The sequence below is a fragment of the Haliaeetus albicilla genome, chromosome 19 (assembly GCF_947461875.1).
Source record: "Haliaeetus albicilla chromosome 19, bHalAlb1.1, whole genome shotgun sequence".
NCBI lineage: Eukaryota > Metazoa > Chordata > Aves > Accipitriformes > Accipitridae > Haliaeetus > Haliaeetus albicilla.
In genome coordinates, this window is record NC_091501.1 from 11,670,131 (window position 1) to 11,684,137 (window position 14,007).

General features: G+C 43.0%; 1 protein-coding gene across 3 annotated transcripts in view; it reads left to right on the plus strand.

Annotated features, from left to right (window-relative positions):
- TMTC1 (transmembrane O-mannosyltransferase targeting cadherins 1) overlaps positions 1-14,007 on the plus strand; it is a 146,840-nt gene that overhangs the window by 46,786 nt on the left and 86,047 nt on the right. For all 3 annotated transcript variants that reach the window (XM_069807624.1, XM_069807623.1, XM_069807625.1), the window contains 2 exons: positions 10,385-10,466; positions 11,465-11,568. In XM_069807624.1, coding sequence (XP_069663725.1) covers positions 10,385-10,466; positions 11,465-11,568 — 186 coding nt within the window. The remainder of the gene's footprint in view (positions 1-10,384; positions 10,467-11,464; positions 11,569-14,007) is intronic.

Below are 14,007 nucleotides of genomic sequence, written 5' to 3' on the forward strand. Positions count from 1 at the left end.
TGAATTGTGGTCAAAATAGGATAAAATGTAATTATTTTTTCTACTTCTGCCAAGTTTCAGAATTATTCTTTTATTGATGTGCTTTTGGCTTTTACCATTTATTATCTGTTTAGATGAGATATAAAGAACAGCTTTGCAGAGGAAATCCATTTAAAGCAAGCCACTAATCTTTACTGGCTATTGCAGATTTTAATTTTTATTTTTCACAGATGAACCCTATCATAACCAAACCATGACTGCCTGTGATGAAAGAACCAGTCCATTTTTAATTTGGAGAATTTAAGGACTTGTGTGTAGATGATTGTGTGGAAAAGTGACAGAAATAAAAGTCATTGGAAGTATAATGTTTGGTATTTCATGCCAACAGTAATAGCACAGGCACAATTTACTTACAGGGCTGCTGACAAAAGAAGTCATTTGCTGCCAATTTTTGAATTGTTTTCTTTCAGATTCTTTCTGTGTTGCAGTATAACTTTGGCATTGAGTTGCATTTGATTGCAAACATCAAAAAGTTTCTCTGAAAGGATACCAGCTCTGAAGAATGTTATTTTGCTTCTTCGCTGTATTGCTAACAGACTCGTGTCATTCATATTTAAAAAGAACAAGCTATTTTTGAGGATGTTAAAAATGACAGACAGTTTCCTAACAAGAAAAGAGTAAGGAAGGTTTTTTTTTTACCATTTATTTTGTATTTAGAGATGGCTGTGACATATTTACGGATTGCTTTATTTAATCTGACAGAAGCAAAGGGACATGCCAGATGAAATGTCAGATTAAGAATTTTCCAGAAAGGAAATACCTTCTTCCTGAAGTATTTAGCACTGACATCCAGTAAACTGGTTTTTAAGTAGCTGATGCATGGTTTCATTTTGAAGGAAAAGTTTGTGGAAAACAAGCCAAGCTTCAGTTTGAGGACAATACAGCTGAATTTAGTATCTCTGCCACTGGTGGCTTTTGACAGACAGTCTGGATCCAAACAAGGGCCATCCCTGTCCATTGCGTGAATTTGGGAAAATTCTCAGTGTAAATGAATAGGTTATAACTTCTTTTAATTTACAGGGCATCGTCAGGAGAACCCATGCAAGCTTTTTGGTCTTCATTAACTCCTCTGATAAGCAAACTGTTACTATTGCAGTAGTGCCTTGTACAGTAGCTCCTGCTCTCTCCTTGCTCACTGCCTGTTCCCACAACATCTGTGCTAACATGGTCCTTTAACCCAGCCCTTAGAGCTTGCTGTCCTAAGGCAGATGCAGTCGGGGGAGGAGGAGGAGGGAAGATTATCAAATGCATGCAAGTCCCCCCCAGATTTTGCCTATCACTTATTTTCTCATTATCACTTGCTGTTTCTTTCTAGGTGGCCGTAAATTGGTTCTTGGACATTAAGGCTGGGAACTCTCATACATGCTCTGTTTTACTGTCCTGAAGGTCCACAGGTCCCCTACCCCATCATACTGGCGTGATAACTGCTCCTCTTTCCATCTTCTTATCTCAAAGGCAAAGATTCAAACTGTGGATGCGTGATTTTTCCCCCCTCTCCATTTAAGTGAAAAATGTGGGTTTAAAATGAATTTGACAAGTAGTTTCAGATTACAAGTAAATTATGGAAGAATTAAAAAAAACCCCAAACAAATAGGTTTTGAAATAAAGCAATACTCTCCAGGCTACATTTACAGGGGCTTTCAGTTGCTTATTTTCTCCCCATGTTTCTTTGCAAATTGTGCCCACGTTTCTTTCTGAAACCAGACTTTCACTTACCACTTCCACTTGATTTACCAGAAATGCTCACAACTAAAACATTTTGTGTCTCTCGAAGCACTGCAAAAAGTTTCTTTTTTGGCTGACCCCAAATGATGACTTAAATACGTTTGCTGGACTGAACTATATTTTTTAAGAAAAAAACCCAACCAACCAACTGAGCATTTGCCCTGATTGAGAGCAGGCTCAGCTGTAAAAGTTTGCTTTCTTCCCCTCCTTCCTCAAGTCAAACTGTACCAGCAAGTTATTTAAATTCCTTAAAGAGTGTTGCAGGAGCTGGGATTGGGACCAGCTGACACTTACCTGCCTCATGCTTCTCATCCGCGCCTATCACTTTTTTTAGGGCTGATGCATGGAGGAGGAAGGAAGTGATGGGCCTTTTGGCCAGGGGAGCTCATTGCTGCTCCTGGCATATCCTGGTGGATGTGTAGGGGTGAGCACATCTATCCCTGCTGTGGGGCTGGGTGCTTAGGCTCCTGCCTTCGCTGGGCGTATTTGCAGCTGGACTGTGCTCCTCACTGACTCCTCCCTGCGTTTTCTGGGGGCTGGTTGCCTGCATGGTGCTGGGTGTTTGTTCATGAGAAGTAGGTAGACAGCCTGATTATGGTGGCTTTTGTTTTGTCCTGGTTTTTTTGTTGTTGGTTCCTCCCCCGCCCCATTCCTTATTTGATCTTTTGTTGGCACTGTATTTGAATCCAGGATAGTTTGCTGTTGCTAGCAGTAGTATGTATTATTTCCTACTCTGAGGCGTGTATCTTTCCTCTCCTGTGTGGAGTGCAGGAGACTTGGCAGAAGGAGACTGACAGTCTCATAGGCATTGATTTCTGTGCTCTTTCTCTGCCATATTTTACCAATAGAATTGATTTATTCCTCCTCTTCTGTGATAAACTTTTAAATTTCTCTCTCTCTTTTTTTTTTTTAAAGTTTGCTTACTGGGACCCTGGGTAAAGACAATGGCAAAAAGTTAGAGCCTTAATTCTCTAATTGCACATACATAATTTTAAAGCCACCGTGGTTCCTTCTGTAAATTAGCAGCCTACTTGGACTAGTGTGTATTTACTGACATGAAATGCATTATGGAGACCACCAAAGCAATGCAGCGGGCCTCCACGTCTTTTATGGCTTGTTTGTAAATTTTTACTAGGACACTGGATTCCCAGGGACACCTCAATAATTTCCACTTACAATGACAGAGCCTTTTGCGTGAGTCAAGGATAACCTCCTCCCCTCTTGCTAGTGAATCAGCTAATTTTTTGTGATGAGAGAGCATGTTTTGGATACCTTGCAGACCACACACTCCCCTCCTGTGTGCAAGCAGACCCCTTTTACCAAGCCTGGCCCTGCAGAGTGACCGTGGCCCACGGGTGCCATGCTGCCTTTTGAAAAGACTGTATTTGAGAGCTGCCAGCTCTTTTCTTTGCAAAGACACAAAGGCAGCAGTCAATCTGGAGGAGTCCTGGCTATCCTCTGGGTTTTTGTGTCCATCTGCTCATGCTAGATGGGTTTGTTGAAAGCACAGCTGCTTTCTCAAGCAGAGCTGCTCTGGGGAAGGCGGGCTCTTTCCTGCCTCTGGTGCTGCAGTCCAGCTCCTGAGTGCTCACTGGGGACCCAAGTGAATGGAGCTCCAGTGGCAGCAGATTCCTTGGATACTGCTGCTGGATCTCTGACAGCAGCAGAAGTCTGAATATCTCCATGTATCTCCATCTTTCTCTTCCTTTCTCTCCTTCCTGGCTCCTCTTTGTTCCCATCCCATTCCTCTTTATGCCTACCTTCCTTTCTTTCTCCTTTATCCCCTCTCTTCCTTGTAACACATACTCATAGCCTGTTCTTCAGACACAAATTTTCAGCCCTCTGCAGTCCAAGCAAATGGTCTCCTCCAGGCTGGACACAGGCATTGCAGGAGAGAGTCTCCTATCTCAGTGGCTTTGCAGGAGCAACGCAAGGAGGGTCTGATGCTGTTCCTGCAGGCTCCTGTTTGGTAGGGCTAGAGGCCCTGAGGAATTGATACAAATCTCTAGTGCGCATTGCAGATGGAGATTTTTTTTCCCCAGCGGCTTGTCACGTGCCTGGAAGCAGAGTGAGTTGTTGCTGAAAGCAACAGGAGCATCTCTGCAGTCCCTTTACTAAATTTCAAATCCCTGCTCCAAAGTACAGAACCACTGAAGTCTTCCCAATAAAGTGGTTGCACAACTTTGTTGATATGGGCAAATCTCTCTAATTGCTTTTTCAGGACCAGTTGAACTGTTTTACCTGATACTTTCAAAGAAGAAAACAATTCAGCTTGACACAAGCTCCTGGAAGGGAAAACTTTCAGCTTGAATGAATAAAGCTTGTCAAAAGAACAAGCAGCTGAAAATAAGGATTTGTAGTTGAATGTGTGGACCAGCCAAAGCTGCTATGAGTGCTGCTTATAAGGCAGTTGCTTGCAGTACCTCTATACCAGCCCTTAACTGGCCTAGGACAGGGAATAATGAGCCTAACAGTGGATTTCAGTGCCTCAGGTGTGTGTGATGCAGACGAAATAAAATGGCTGAAATCAATGGAAGCTTTAAATTGCAGGCACGGTGCTTTGGTTTCCTGAGATCTGGCAGAGGGTGGCCATGCTTTGATGAGGTCTTATTTTTCCTGTTAGCCTCGCTCCACCTTGTCTCCTTGTCGCGTCAGTGGAATGTCTGGTATGAAGGGAAGCCCTTTTTCATCTTCTTGGTCAGGTCTTTGATCTGTTAAGTGCATTTTGCTACTTTCCTTTTTTCTCTTTCTATTCCTGATCCCTTACTGTGCCTCTCTCTCCTTTCCCTGTTCCTCCTAGTTTTCTTCCTCTACTTTCATCCCACACAGAATGAAGTATGTATTGCCTAAAAGAATAAGCAAAAGCCATGAGTGGGATCGCCTTCTCTGCTGTATATGCCAATGCAGTTATGCCCTGCTCTGCTTTCCCCGAAAATCCAATAAACAGCAAGAACTCCAAATGTGGTCACAACTGAAAACGTGCATGAAGAATATGTGACATTATCAGTGCAAATGAGTTAAAACAGTTGTGACTTTCATAAAATCTCTCTGTGGCCCCCTAAAGAGTCCATAAAACTGCTTCTGTTTGTTGTGTGTTTATGCATCTGGGTCTGTGTGGGTAGTGGTGGCTGGATTTTAAGGTTCTCCGGGGAGATAAGGAGCAAGGATGCCACACATGCTGTGGGGAATGTCAAGTCTACTCATAAAGAAGGAAGCAAGAGGGCTTTTCTTTCTTCTTCCTTGCAAAACTTGTAGCTATGACTGGTGTTTTATTTCCCTGCATTGACAGGTATTTTAAGCAAGTTAAAAATCCAGATGTGTCTGGAATATATGGGTTTTTCGTTCTTTTTTTTTTTTTTTAATTCAATCCTTTTACTCCAGGATGGATTTTCATTTCTGTTTTCTCCCTGGGATATCACATACACTTGCCCTTTGGTGGTTGTCCTCAAGGAGGAATATAGGCCAAGCTACTTTGAAAAGATACTTCTCCAATATAAGATGTAGCTGTCTGGACAGATTATAAGGAAGTCGTGTTTTAGTAGAAAAGGTAAGGTGGTCTCTATAGACAAAACATGGTGCCTGTAAAACTTGTGCATTCTTAGCAGGGGAGTCTGTCAAATTGGTTTGGAATTAGGTTTGCCTCTACCAATAACCTAAAGCTTTGACATTCACTTAGAATAGCCACTTCTAAGTTTAAAAATGTCTTGATTAGAGGTGTCTTGCTGTTACCAATAATTAAGAATAAGTTAACAGCATTGCTGTTATGCTTATCCTTCTAATGTCTTCCTTTAGTACTAGGGTTTCGAAAGCACTAGTTCAAAACTTTGGCAGTTGCTGGGAGTTGGATATGTTTCCTGAGAAGAATACAAATGGGAGCAATGATCTTCTCACAGCAGAGGGACCCGGCCAAAACAAGCTCTCAAAATACCAGAGCTTGTTCTACTGCACACTTATCATGGTCTTTTAGATGTCCCCAATGGGAAGCATCCATCATACATCTTAATTGTTTGTTCACTTCCCTTGAGAAAGCCTTCAAAGAGAACACGAGAGCAAGTTCACGTTGCATACTGAAGCTGAGTCAGCTGCAGCATGGGATGAATGTGTTGCTGATACCAGTCTGCAATAGCTCACACAGCTGTGGCAGTGAACAGCAGCTGAGGAGCTGCCCCGCTCCTTTCTGTAAACTCTAGATGCCTCCAATGGTACAGGCAAATTAAAAAGCTGCCTGCTTCTCAGAGAAGTTTGTTTTGATTAACACAGTCCATCTGGTACCAGCAAAGTTTACATTCCTGTAAACTGCATGGTATTGAGTTTTACTAGGCCACCTACCCTGCTGTCTTCAATTATAAAACCTCTGGGTGCCCTGATGATGTAATTGATTTCAGGATGAGCTGTGCTTTTCAGGAAGCCAGAGCTGCCAAATATCTGTCTTGGCCTCTGCTCGAACTGTGTGAGAGAAGTCTCTGCATTATTAAGCATTTCTTGGATTTATTGTTTGTTGTGATTCTGGTTGCTTCAGGGAGTATTCCTGAAAGGCTTTTAAAAGATAGCAAGTAAGCAATTACATGCTGGTTGCTTTGTGGGAAAGCTGGCACGAAGCAGAGGTAGAACCTCTGCCCCGAATGGGCTCTTTTCACACTTGTTTAGCAAACCTGGAGATCTGGATTTCCTCCTCTAATTTTATCGTGTCATTATGAAAAGCTGGCAGACCCACACCTTGAAATGTTCACCTACTCTCAAGGTAGCATTTTGCTGCACAGAGCTACCATCAATACAGTTTTCTTACGTATGTCCCACGCCTGCTCTCATGTGGGAATGAATGCATGTGTGTGTTTTGGCATGGGGAGCCACATTATGCTGGTTGAGGTGGAGCAGGTGATAGGGAGTGGTTCCCATGAACAGTGGGATGTTTGGCAGCCTGGTGTGGTTGGCAAATGCATAGAAATCTGACCCGTAAATGACTTTATACACGGCAGCTGTTTAAAACAGGTATAAAACAGTTAAATTGTTGTAATAGTAATTTCTTTGATTGTCCTAGCTAAAGAAAAAATTAAGAGCTTTGGCTGATCTTAAGGTTGTCTCAGCAAAGTTCATTGTAACTTTAGATGTGTTTGCAAGCTGCAATTTTACATGTAAAATGCTACTGCATTTTACATGCTACGTGTCGCTGACATTTAGCAAACTTCCTCATCCAGGTCCCGTTTGCAGTTCATTTGATTTTAATACATAAACTGTGTATTGTTCTTTGCCTGCACCAGACGTGAGATGTTTTACTATTTACCTTCCCTGAAACAACTAGTAGCCTCAGTAAGGTACTCTGGAAAACCACGTCGTTCTTGTAGAGCTTTGATGCACTGAGCATAGCCATACGTTTATGCCGCTCCCACAGGTTGATCTGACGGGCGGACAGCTGGATTATCAAGCCGTGAACCATGTTATCTCTCATGGTTTCCAGATAGACTTTAGGACAGCAGCTTTCTCAAAATGGAAAAGCCTTGCTTCTTAATTGAACTATCATGGAAAGGAACATTTCTTAACTGAAGCTGCAAAGTAGCAAATGCATTTGGAGGAAGGATCAGAAAGCTCACGGCTCTCTGAACTCTTGCTTCACCTATTCCCAGTTACCCATTGCTTTCATTCTGGTTCCTTCTTGCTTGCTGCCCATCTGCTCTCTAGCACAGAGTGCTGATTTGCAGTTGATGCCAATGCAGGGATTTCTTTTTTTCCTAGAGGTGTTGCTGCTCCAGAACATAAACTGTGAGGGGCCAGTCAGGATTTTCTGAAACGCTTTCAAAAGGCCTGCTCTGCAGTGGCCAGAGCTACCCTGCAATTCAGCGGAGCGCTTCAAATTAACTTTGACTTGCAGATAAACTCATGCCTTGAAACCGTGGTAGCTTGCATGGTGTTACGCTTGCTGCAAGGAAGGTGCGAGATGTGGGCAACGTTTTAGTTACTTGTAGGCAGACAAAAAAAGTCAAAGTCATGATGTTTAAAGAGTAAGCATTCCTGTACTGTACTGCCAAGGATGAAAGAGCAACTACTGCCTTCCATTTATGTTCATTTTCTGGCTTTAATTTTCTCCTCAGGCCAAGCTTGAGAGGGAACAGAGAGATGGTAATAATGAGGGTTCCTCTATCCTCTGTGGTAGTCTCCAGACCTAGATCAGTGTTTGCAAGGCCCTGAAGCACAGACATGCTTTCCTGAGCCTCAGCAGCCTCAAATGAAGTTTACTCTTCTTGCTGAAGGGCTACCTTCACAAGCAGCCTGTTGTCCCTAGCAGTCGTTCCAGCTGGAACATCTTCGATGCAAACTTGATCTGTTGAAAGCCAGATCCCCGCTGAGCGTGGCAAAGCAGTGGGGGCTGCGCGGCCCCACCTCCCCGCAGGTGCTGGCCCCTGGGCCTGTATCATGCCCGACCACAGGTGGCTGTTCTGGAAGGTGGCAAACACGTGGCCCGGAGGTAACGGCTGCCTCCCGAATTTTAGGTCACTGGTGTGAGGTGATGCAGTTTCTCCAGGATGAAGTTGGCAGACTTCTTGACACCGATAAAACTACTCCTCTGTCTCTAATTGAAGTCTCGGAGAAAAAGCTGAACTGTTCTGGCTGATCTTTTCCCAGAATAATTCCACCTAAAGCAAATATTTGTAATGGAAAATTTCTGCCCAAAGTGCTGCAGTTAGTTAAAACTACAAGCGAGTGAAAACAGGTTCTTGAAAAGAGTCAGGCAATGTGATTAATAGAGGGCTCTCCTCCCTCCACCCATAAAAATATAAACAAAATGCAACCCAACACTTCTGTTCCTGCTGCAAATCACGAGGGGGTTGAGTTTCATAAAAGGTTCCAGTAGGGAACAAAAGACCAGGGTTTGATCCAAATGCTATTAAAGTCACCAAGAGTCTTTCCTTTTGGCTCCGGTGGGCTTTGGAGCAGGGCCATGGTGAACACTTGAAGGCCAACCTGACCTTTCATGGAGAGAGAAGGCTGAAGGCTTAGTTTCATCTCACTTGTACTTGCTAGAGCCTGATTAAAATCAGAGGGAGCTCAAAAAACTTTGCACTTTGCAGAGTTCAGCCCTTGAAGACTAGTCTGACATTTAAGTCGGATTTGGTGCTTAAATGTCAACATTCGTAAATAAGTAGACACCAAAGACTGAAAGTCATCTGGCTTGCTTTACGATGTATGGTTTGGTTCCTAAGTTTTAGGCACGACACGTAGGCAAAGTTTTCTGAAGAGCAGTTATGTTGTAGAGAGCACTCAGATGTACTTCTTTCTTCATGTTAAATGCCGCCTCTGTTTCTTGCTGGCTTTGCCCCTGATGCTTTTGTCTGCAGTGTAATCTTTTCTCCATCTTGCCATGGTGACCAGGCTTGCAAACTTCCTACTATAGAAAATTTGAACAAAAAGCCAGATATTAAAGATTCTTGGCAGTATTAGGAAGTGCTGCAATCTTGTTTTTTCAAGGACTTGAAGAGTGGAAGCAATCGGATGATAGACTGTCTTGAGGAATTTGGAGAGGAAATCAGATGCGGTTTATATGCTAGATGTTCACAGGAGAAACATATGATGCTTTCGTGCTTGGAAAGGTAACTTGTGTGCAGGTGTTGTGATTCATGCTGCAGTTTTTGTAAATCATTTAAATAGAGTATCCCAATACTGATTGTATGTTACACAGAGGAACCTGCAAATGTTTTCCTTCTGAATTTATTTTGTTTACTTGATATTTACAACATCTTAAAATTATTTGTCATTTTTTAAATAGTTTTCTAGCTCCTATATGCTTAAAATACTCCTGTTGTCTCTTCTGTATTTCTCTTTGTTTCTCATTGCTTTATTAGAATGATGAAGCCTCTGTAAGGTTCAGTAGAAATGGAATTATCATTGAATTAAAGTCATGGGTATGGCACCATTTGTTATATTAAGGAAGGTCCTTAGAATTTGGCAAGTTCTTCTACTCTATATTAAAATAAATGTGTAGTTCTGGCTCCGGATACAGTTTAATTTTACTCGTGGAGAAACAGGAAGGTTTTTATGAACGTTACTACAACAATAAGCCACCTGTGTGTTTGTCTCTATGCAGTTAATTATCATAACACCTTGTCAGCAGACTTGTGATGAAACTTAAGTGTGCAGGATACACTTTAAAAAAAAAAAAATGCTTAACATAAGTTCAGTTCTGCTAGACAGTTATTTCCATCTCTAGAAACTGAGCAGAGATCTGGGAACAAGGAGTTTTTGCATTTTAATCATGGCCTAAAATTGAGTTGCTCTGTTTGGGTGACCTTTTAAAAATGTGTCTCGGTGTAGGCTTCTGGGAGTCTGAAGACGGCATATGTTAGAGTTTTCTGAGGATTAAGGAGTTAATTGATGATTTAAAAAAAAAAACCAAACCCAAACCAGATTTTGATGGGGAAACTGCAATGTATTATAGTGTTTATTATTTGAAGTGGTCTCAATACTTTACTGAAGTCATGTGGAAAGAGCTTTGAAGAGTAAGAGTGATGTCATTATTACTGCATGTTAGTTTAAGGTGGTTAAAACGATGTACAGCTTTTTTTCCAGTTTGAAAAATGAGTTATTGTTTCAAAGTATTTCAACAAATATTTGTTTCCTTATATTTCAGCTACCTGACTGCAAATAACAACCAGAATTTCCTGTATACTGCAAGGCCTTTTTTGAAGAGAGCTGCTTTGGTGATAAGCTACGTAAGTATGAACGGACTTGACCATGTATTTCTGTGTATATGACAAAAATGAACATTGTGTGGTGGTATCCCAAAAGACTCAGAAAGCTTAGAGGGTAGATCCTAATACAAAGTTAGTCTTGGAAAATAGTCTAGAAAACTTCAGCTGGGCAGAGACAAGAATATTGCAGTGTTTTCAGTTCAGATTTTCTTTTTAATTTATAGCGGTTGCCCTTACAGCCTTGTAGTCACCTGCAAGTATTTCCTGCCCTAAATACAGGAGGACACTCTGGTGCTGGGCTGACTTTTCAGTGGCATGCTGTTAGTTTCAGTGCTGGGCTCGCTAAGAGTCACAAGAAAAGCTCTGCCTGCAAATACCTGCTGCTTGGTGTGCTCCAAGCAGGACTTGACATATTGCAGGGGAGAAAACAAACACCTCCATGGGGGGTGTGCTGGGTGTGCAACTCCCTGTGCTGCTCTAGGAGCCAGATGCCCTTGCTTGTCCCTTGACAAGTGGTTCCCAGAAAGGTGGAGGAGTGCCAGCCCACAGAAGTCCTTCCAGGGATTAAGATTACACAGCATGAGAAACACCAGTGGAGCTTGTCCTTACACCTATGCCAGCATGAGTGAAAGATAATAGCTTTTAAGACATCAGCCATGTTTTTCCCCTCTGTATTTAGGTAGAGGTCAATAGCAAAACTCTGTTGTTTGAGCCACAGCAGGGTGATGGATTTGTCCTTCAAAATGCTGCCTTTGTCATTGGTAGCTGAGATATGCCAGTTGCTCTCAGTAATGCACACATGAAAGGAGAGGGAACACAACAACGTAGCTTGCTGTCTGTGCTGAGTGTCGGCCCGTTTGTTATCCTGCATAGGGTGGCAAAATTGAATTTTGCCTAAACCACTGAGCTGACTCACTTCTAGGCACAAAGCAGAGCATGGAGATCTATCACAACAAAATATTTGCTGGAGGCCTTAGTTCTTAGTAGCGTATTTCTAACCAAGATGTTCTTCTTTAAAGGTGATTCTCATGTTGTATTTCCGCCTCTGGATAATGGGGGGATCCATGCCGATGTTTTCCGAGCAGGACAATCCCGCTTCATTCTCGCCGTATTTACTGACAAGGTACAATGCTACTAATCAAAGAAAAGTTTTCAAAAGTGTAGTCTTGACACTATTTTTTCCCTGCACTAAAATGTTTTACAGATGGCAAATGAGAAGACTTCTTCTGTTGTCTTAACTTAAATACTTCTCCTTATTGCTCTGTCTGGAATTGAAAACAACAGCATTATTTGAACCCCAAAGCTCTCGGTCCTGTAGAGTTATATTACAGATGCTTTCTTACTGAAAAATGTAGGCTTATTTTTATGCAAAGCCCAAAGAATATGGTTTAATTGCCTGAGCACAGGACCGGAAAGCCCAGTGACTGAAGCCTAATCCTAAACCTTAAAACTGGCTGCTCCTGAGGCATGGGATGCAAGCATTCAGAGTTTTGGCTTCAGCTGAAGTTTGTGCAGGAAGGGGATGACCATGCCTGTTGGTGGAATATTGGTGGCTAATCAGTGAAGGTGCAAGGCAGGACCCCAGTGGCACAGAGTACTACACAGCTCTGGCTAAGCACAGGATGGGCTGCCATGGATTAATTAAAAACAATGAACCTGAAATTTGTGTTAACAGACCTTTGTTATTTTATCACTTTTATTTTTTTTTTAAGATACAGAAATGCTTAAATTTGGTAAAAGTGTTTTTTGTTTTTTTTCCTTGCCTGGGACCTGGTGTGTGGCTAGGTTGGCTGATACCACATCCCTCTGGCTCTGCTGGGCCAGACCAGCAAGGCAGTGGCAGCTGCAACTTAGCTCTTCCCTCCAGACCTAACCAGACCAGTGCTCCGGGAAGGTCGTAGAAGTTGATTTCCTCTGAAGACAGGGCCAAGTGCCTGTTTGCTCTGGTTAGCTACTGAACTGGGGAAAGACACTTTGAAGGCTTCTGGAGGAACTTCCTGATGTCTCAAATGAAAATGGGAACAGCCCTCCTCTGTGTCTCTTTCTGGCCTTGCTGGCTCCTCATTCCAACAGTGGAATTGCAGCTGAGACACAGGTTAAGATCAAGCAATCCTTATTCAACATCTGCTGCAAAATCGGACTAGATCTCATATGGGAGACCTTTATGATAATGTGACAACAGCTCCTATTACCATCAAGGCTAAAAGTGCTTCCAGGAAGCATGTTGTCTGATTTGGAAAGCTCTGATCTGTCCGCAGCATTTCTGGCAGAGTCATTAATACCAGACTCTGTGCGGCACAGCGTGAAGGATTTGCTGCTGTCCCTTTTTGATATGTTTACGCTGAGATGGTGGTCATCAAGTCATAAATGATCCTGGCCTGATTCCAATTACATATTCTGTGCTGCAAATGTCTTTTGCATATTTGTGTCTCTACATCTTGTAATGACAGGGGAAAGTTTGTTTAAACCCAAAAGCTAAGTCATTCTTGGGGTATGAAACAGTGACTGCTTTTACCACCGGCGCTGTGGATTTTATTAACAGTCTTACGAAAGACAAGTGAGAGTGTTGCTGGCTGAGGTCCTCCCTGGCCTCAGCAGCAGCCCTTGCTTCACCTGCAGTCCAGCAACACCTACCTGCTCCAAACCTAATTAAGGAAACCCGTGCCAGTAAAAACCAGTATTATTGTTCTGGAGGGATTCTAAAACACCTCTTCCACTTCTGCTGAGCTTGATCTTAATCCTCACTTTAGCCAATTTACCCAAGAAGCTTGTATCTTCCAACCAACCTCCCATGGCTGATGCTCAGGCCCAGGTCCCAACAACAGAAGCTGAAAAGTAGGTTTGTTGCTGAATATTGGTCAGGATCCAGTCAGGAGATGGGACTGGAGGCAAGGCTACCCACTGCACAGGTCCATCCAGGAGACAGGGCTGAGCTGAAATGGGGCTCCTAGAGCAACGGGCATCAGGTGTGGGGCCAGGTGAGGCTCATCAGGGCCCTGCCAGTGTGTTGCCGCGGTTCAGTACCTGCCACTTTCCCTGCCATGGATCTTGTTGCTGACCTGTGATGGTCCCTGTCCTCCCTCTCTGGGCGCTGTGTGGTCTACAAAGAAGCTGGGCCCTGAGCTTCTGTTGACCTTAACTCTAGTCTTCTGGCACGAGCCTTCATTTTAGATGTGAGGTACCTGCAGAACATGCCTGTAAATTCTTCTCTGCAATTCTTGTTTCTCTGAACTCAAACCTTAAGCTGACCACTACCTTGAACTTGCCACCAAATGACCTGAAAGAGGCCAAAACATGGCTATCCTGATCCCATACACCACCCTAAGCCTGCAGGATCCACTGCCAGTAGTTTGGAAATGTGTGGCAGTCTTTGTGAAATGCATAAAGTTAGGTCTGGAGTTGGGGTCTTGGCTGACATAGGATGAACCCAAAGGAGTATCATTAACTCCTGTGTGGTTTCTGTGTCAGCTGGTGAGCCGTACAGGTGCAGTTTGTCCTGAGGCTGACAAGGGTTATTGGAGTGTGGCTAAGATTAGGAGTAGGTGTAAGTTATGGGGTTGAA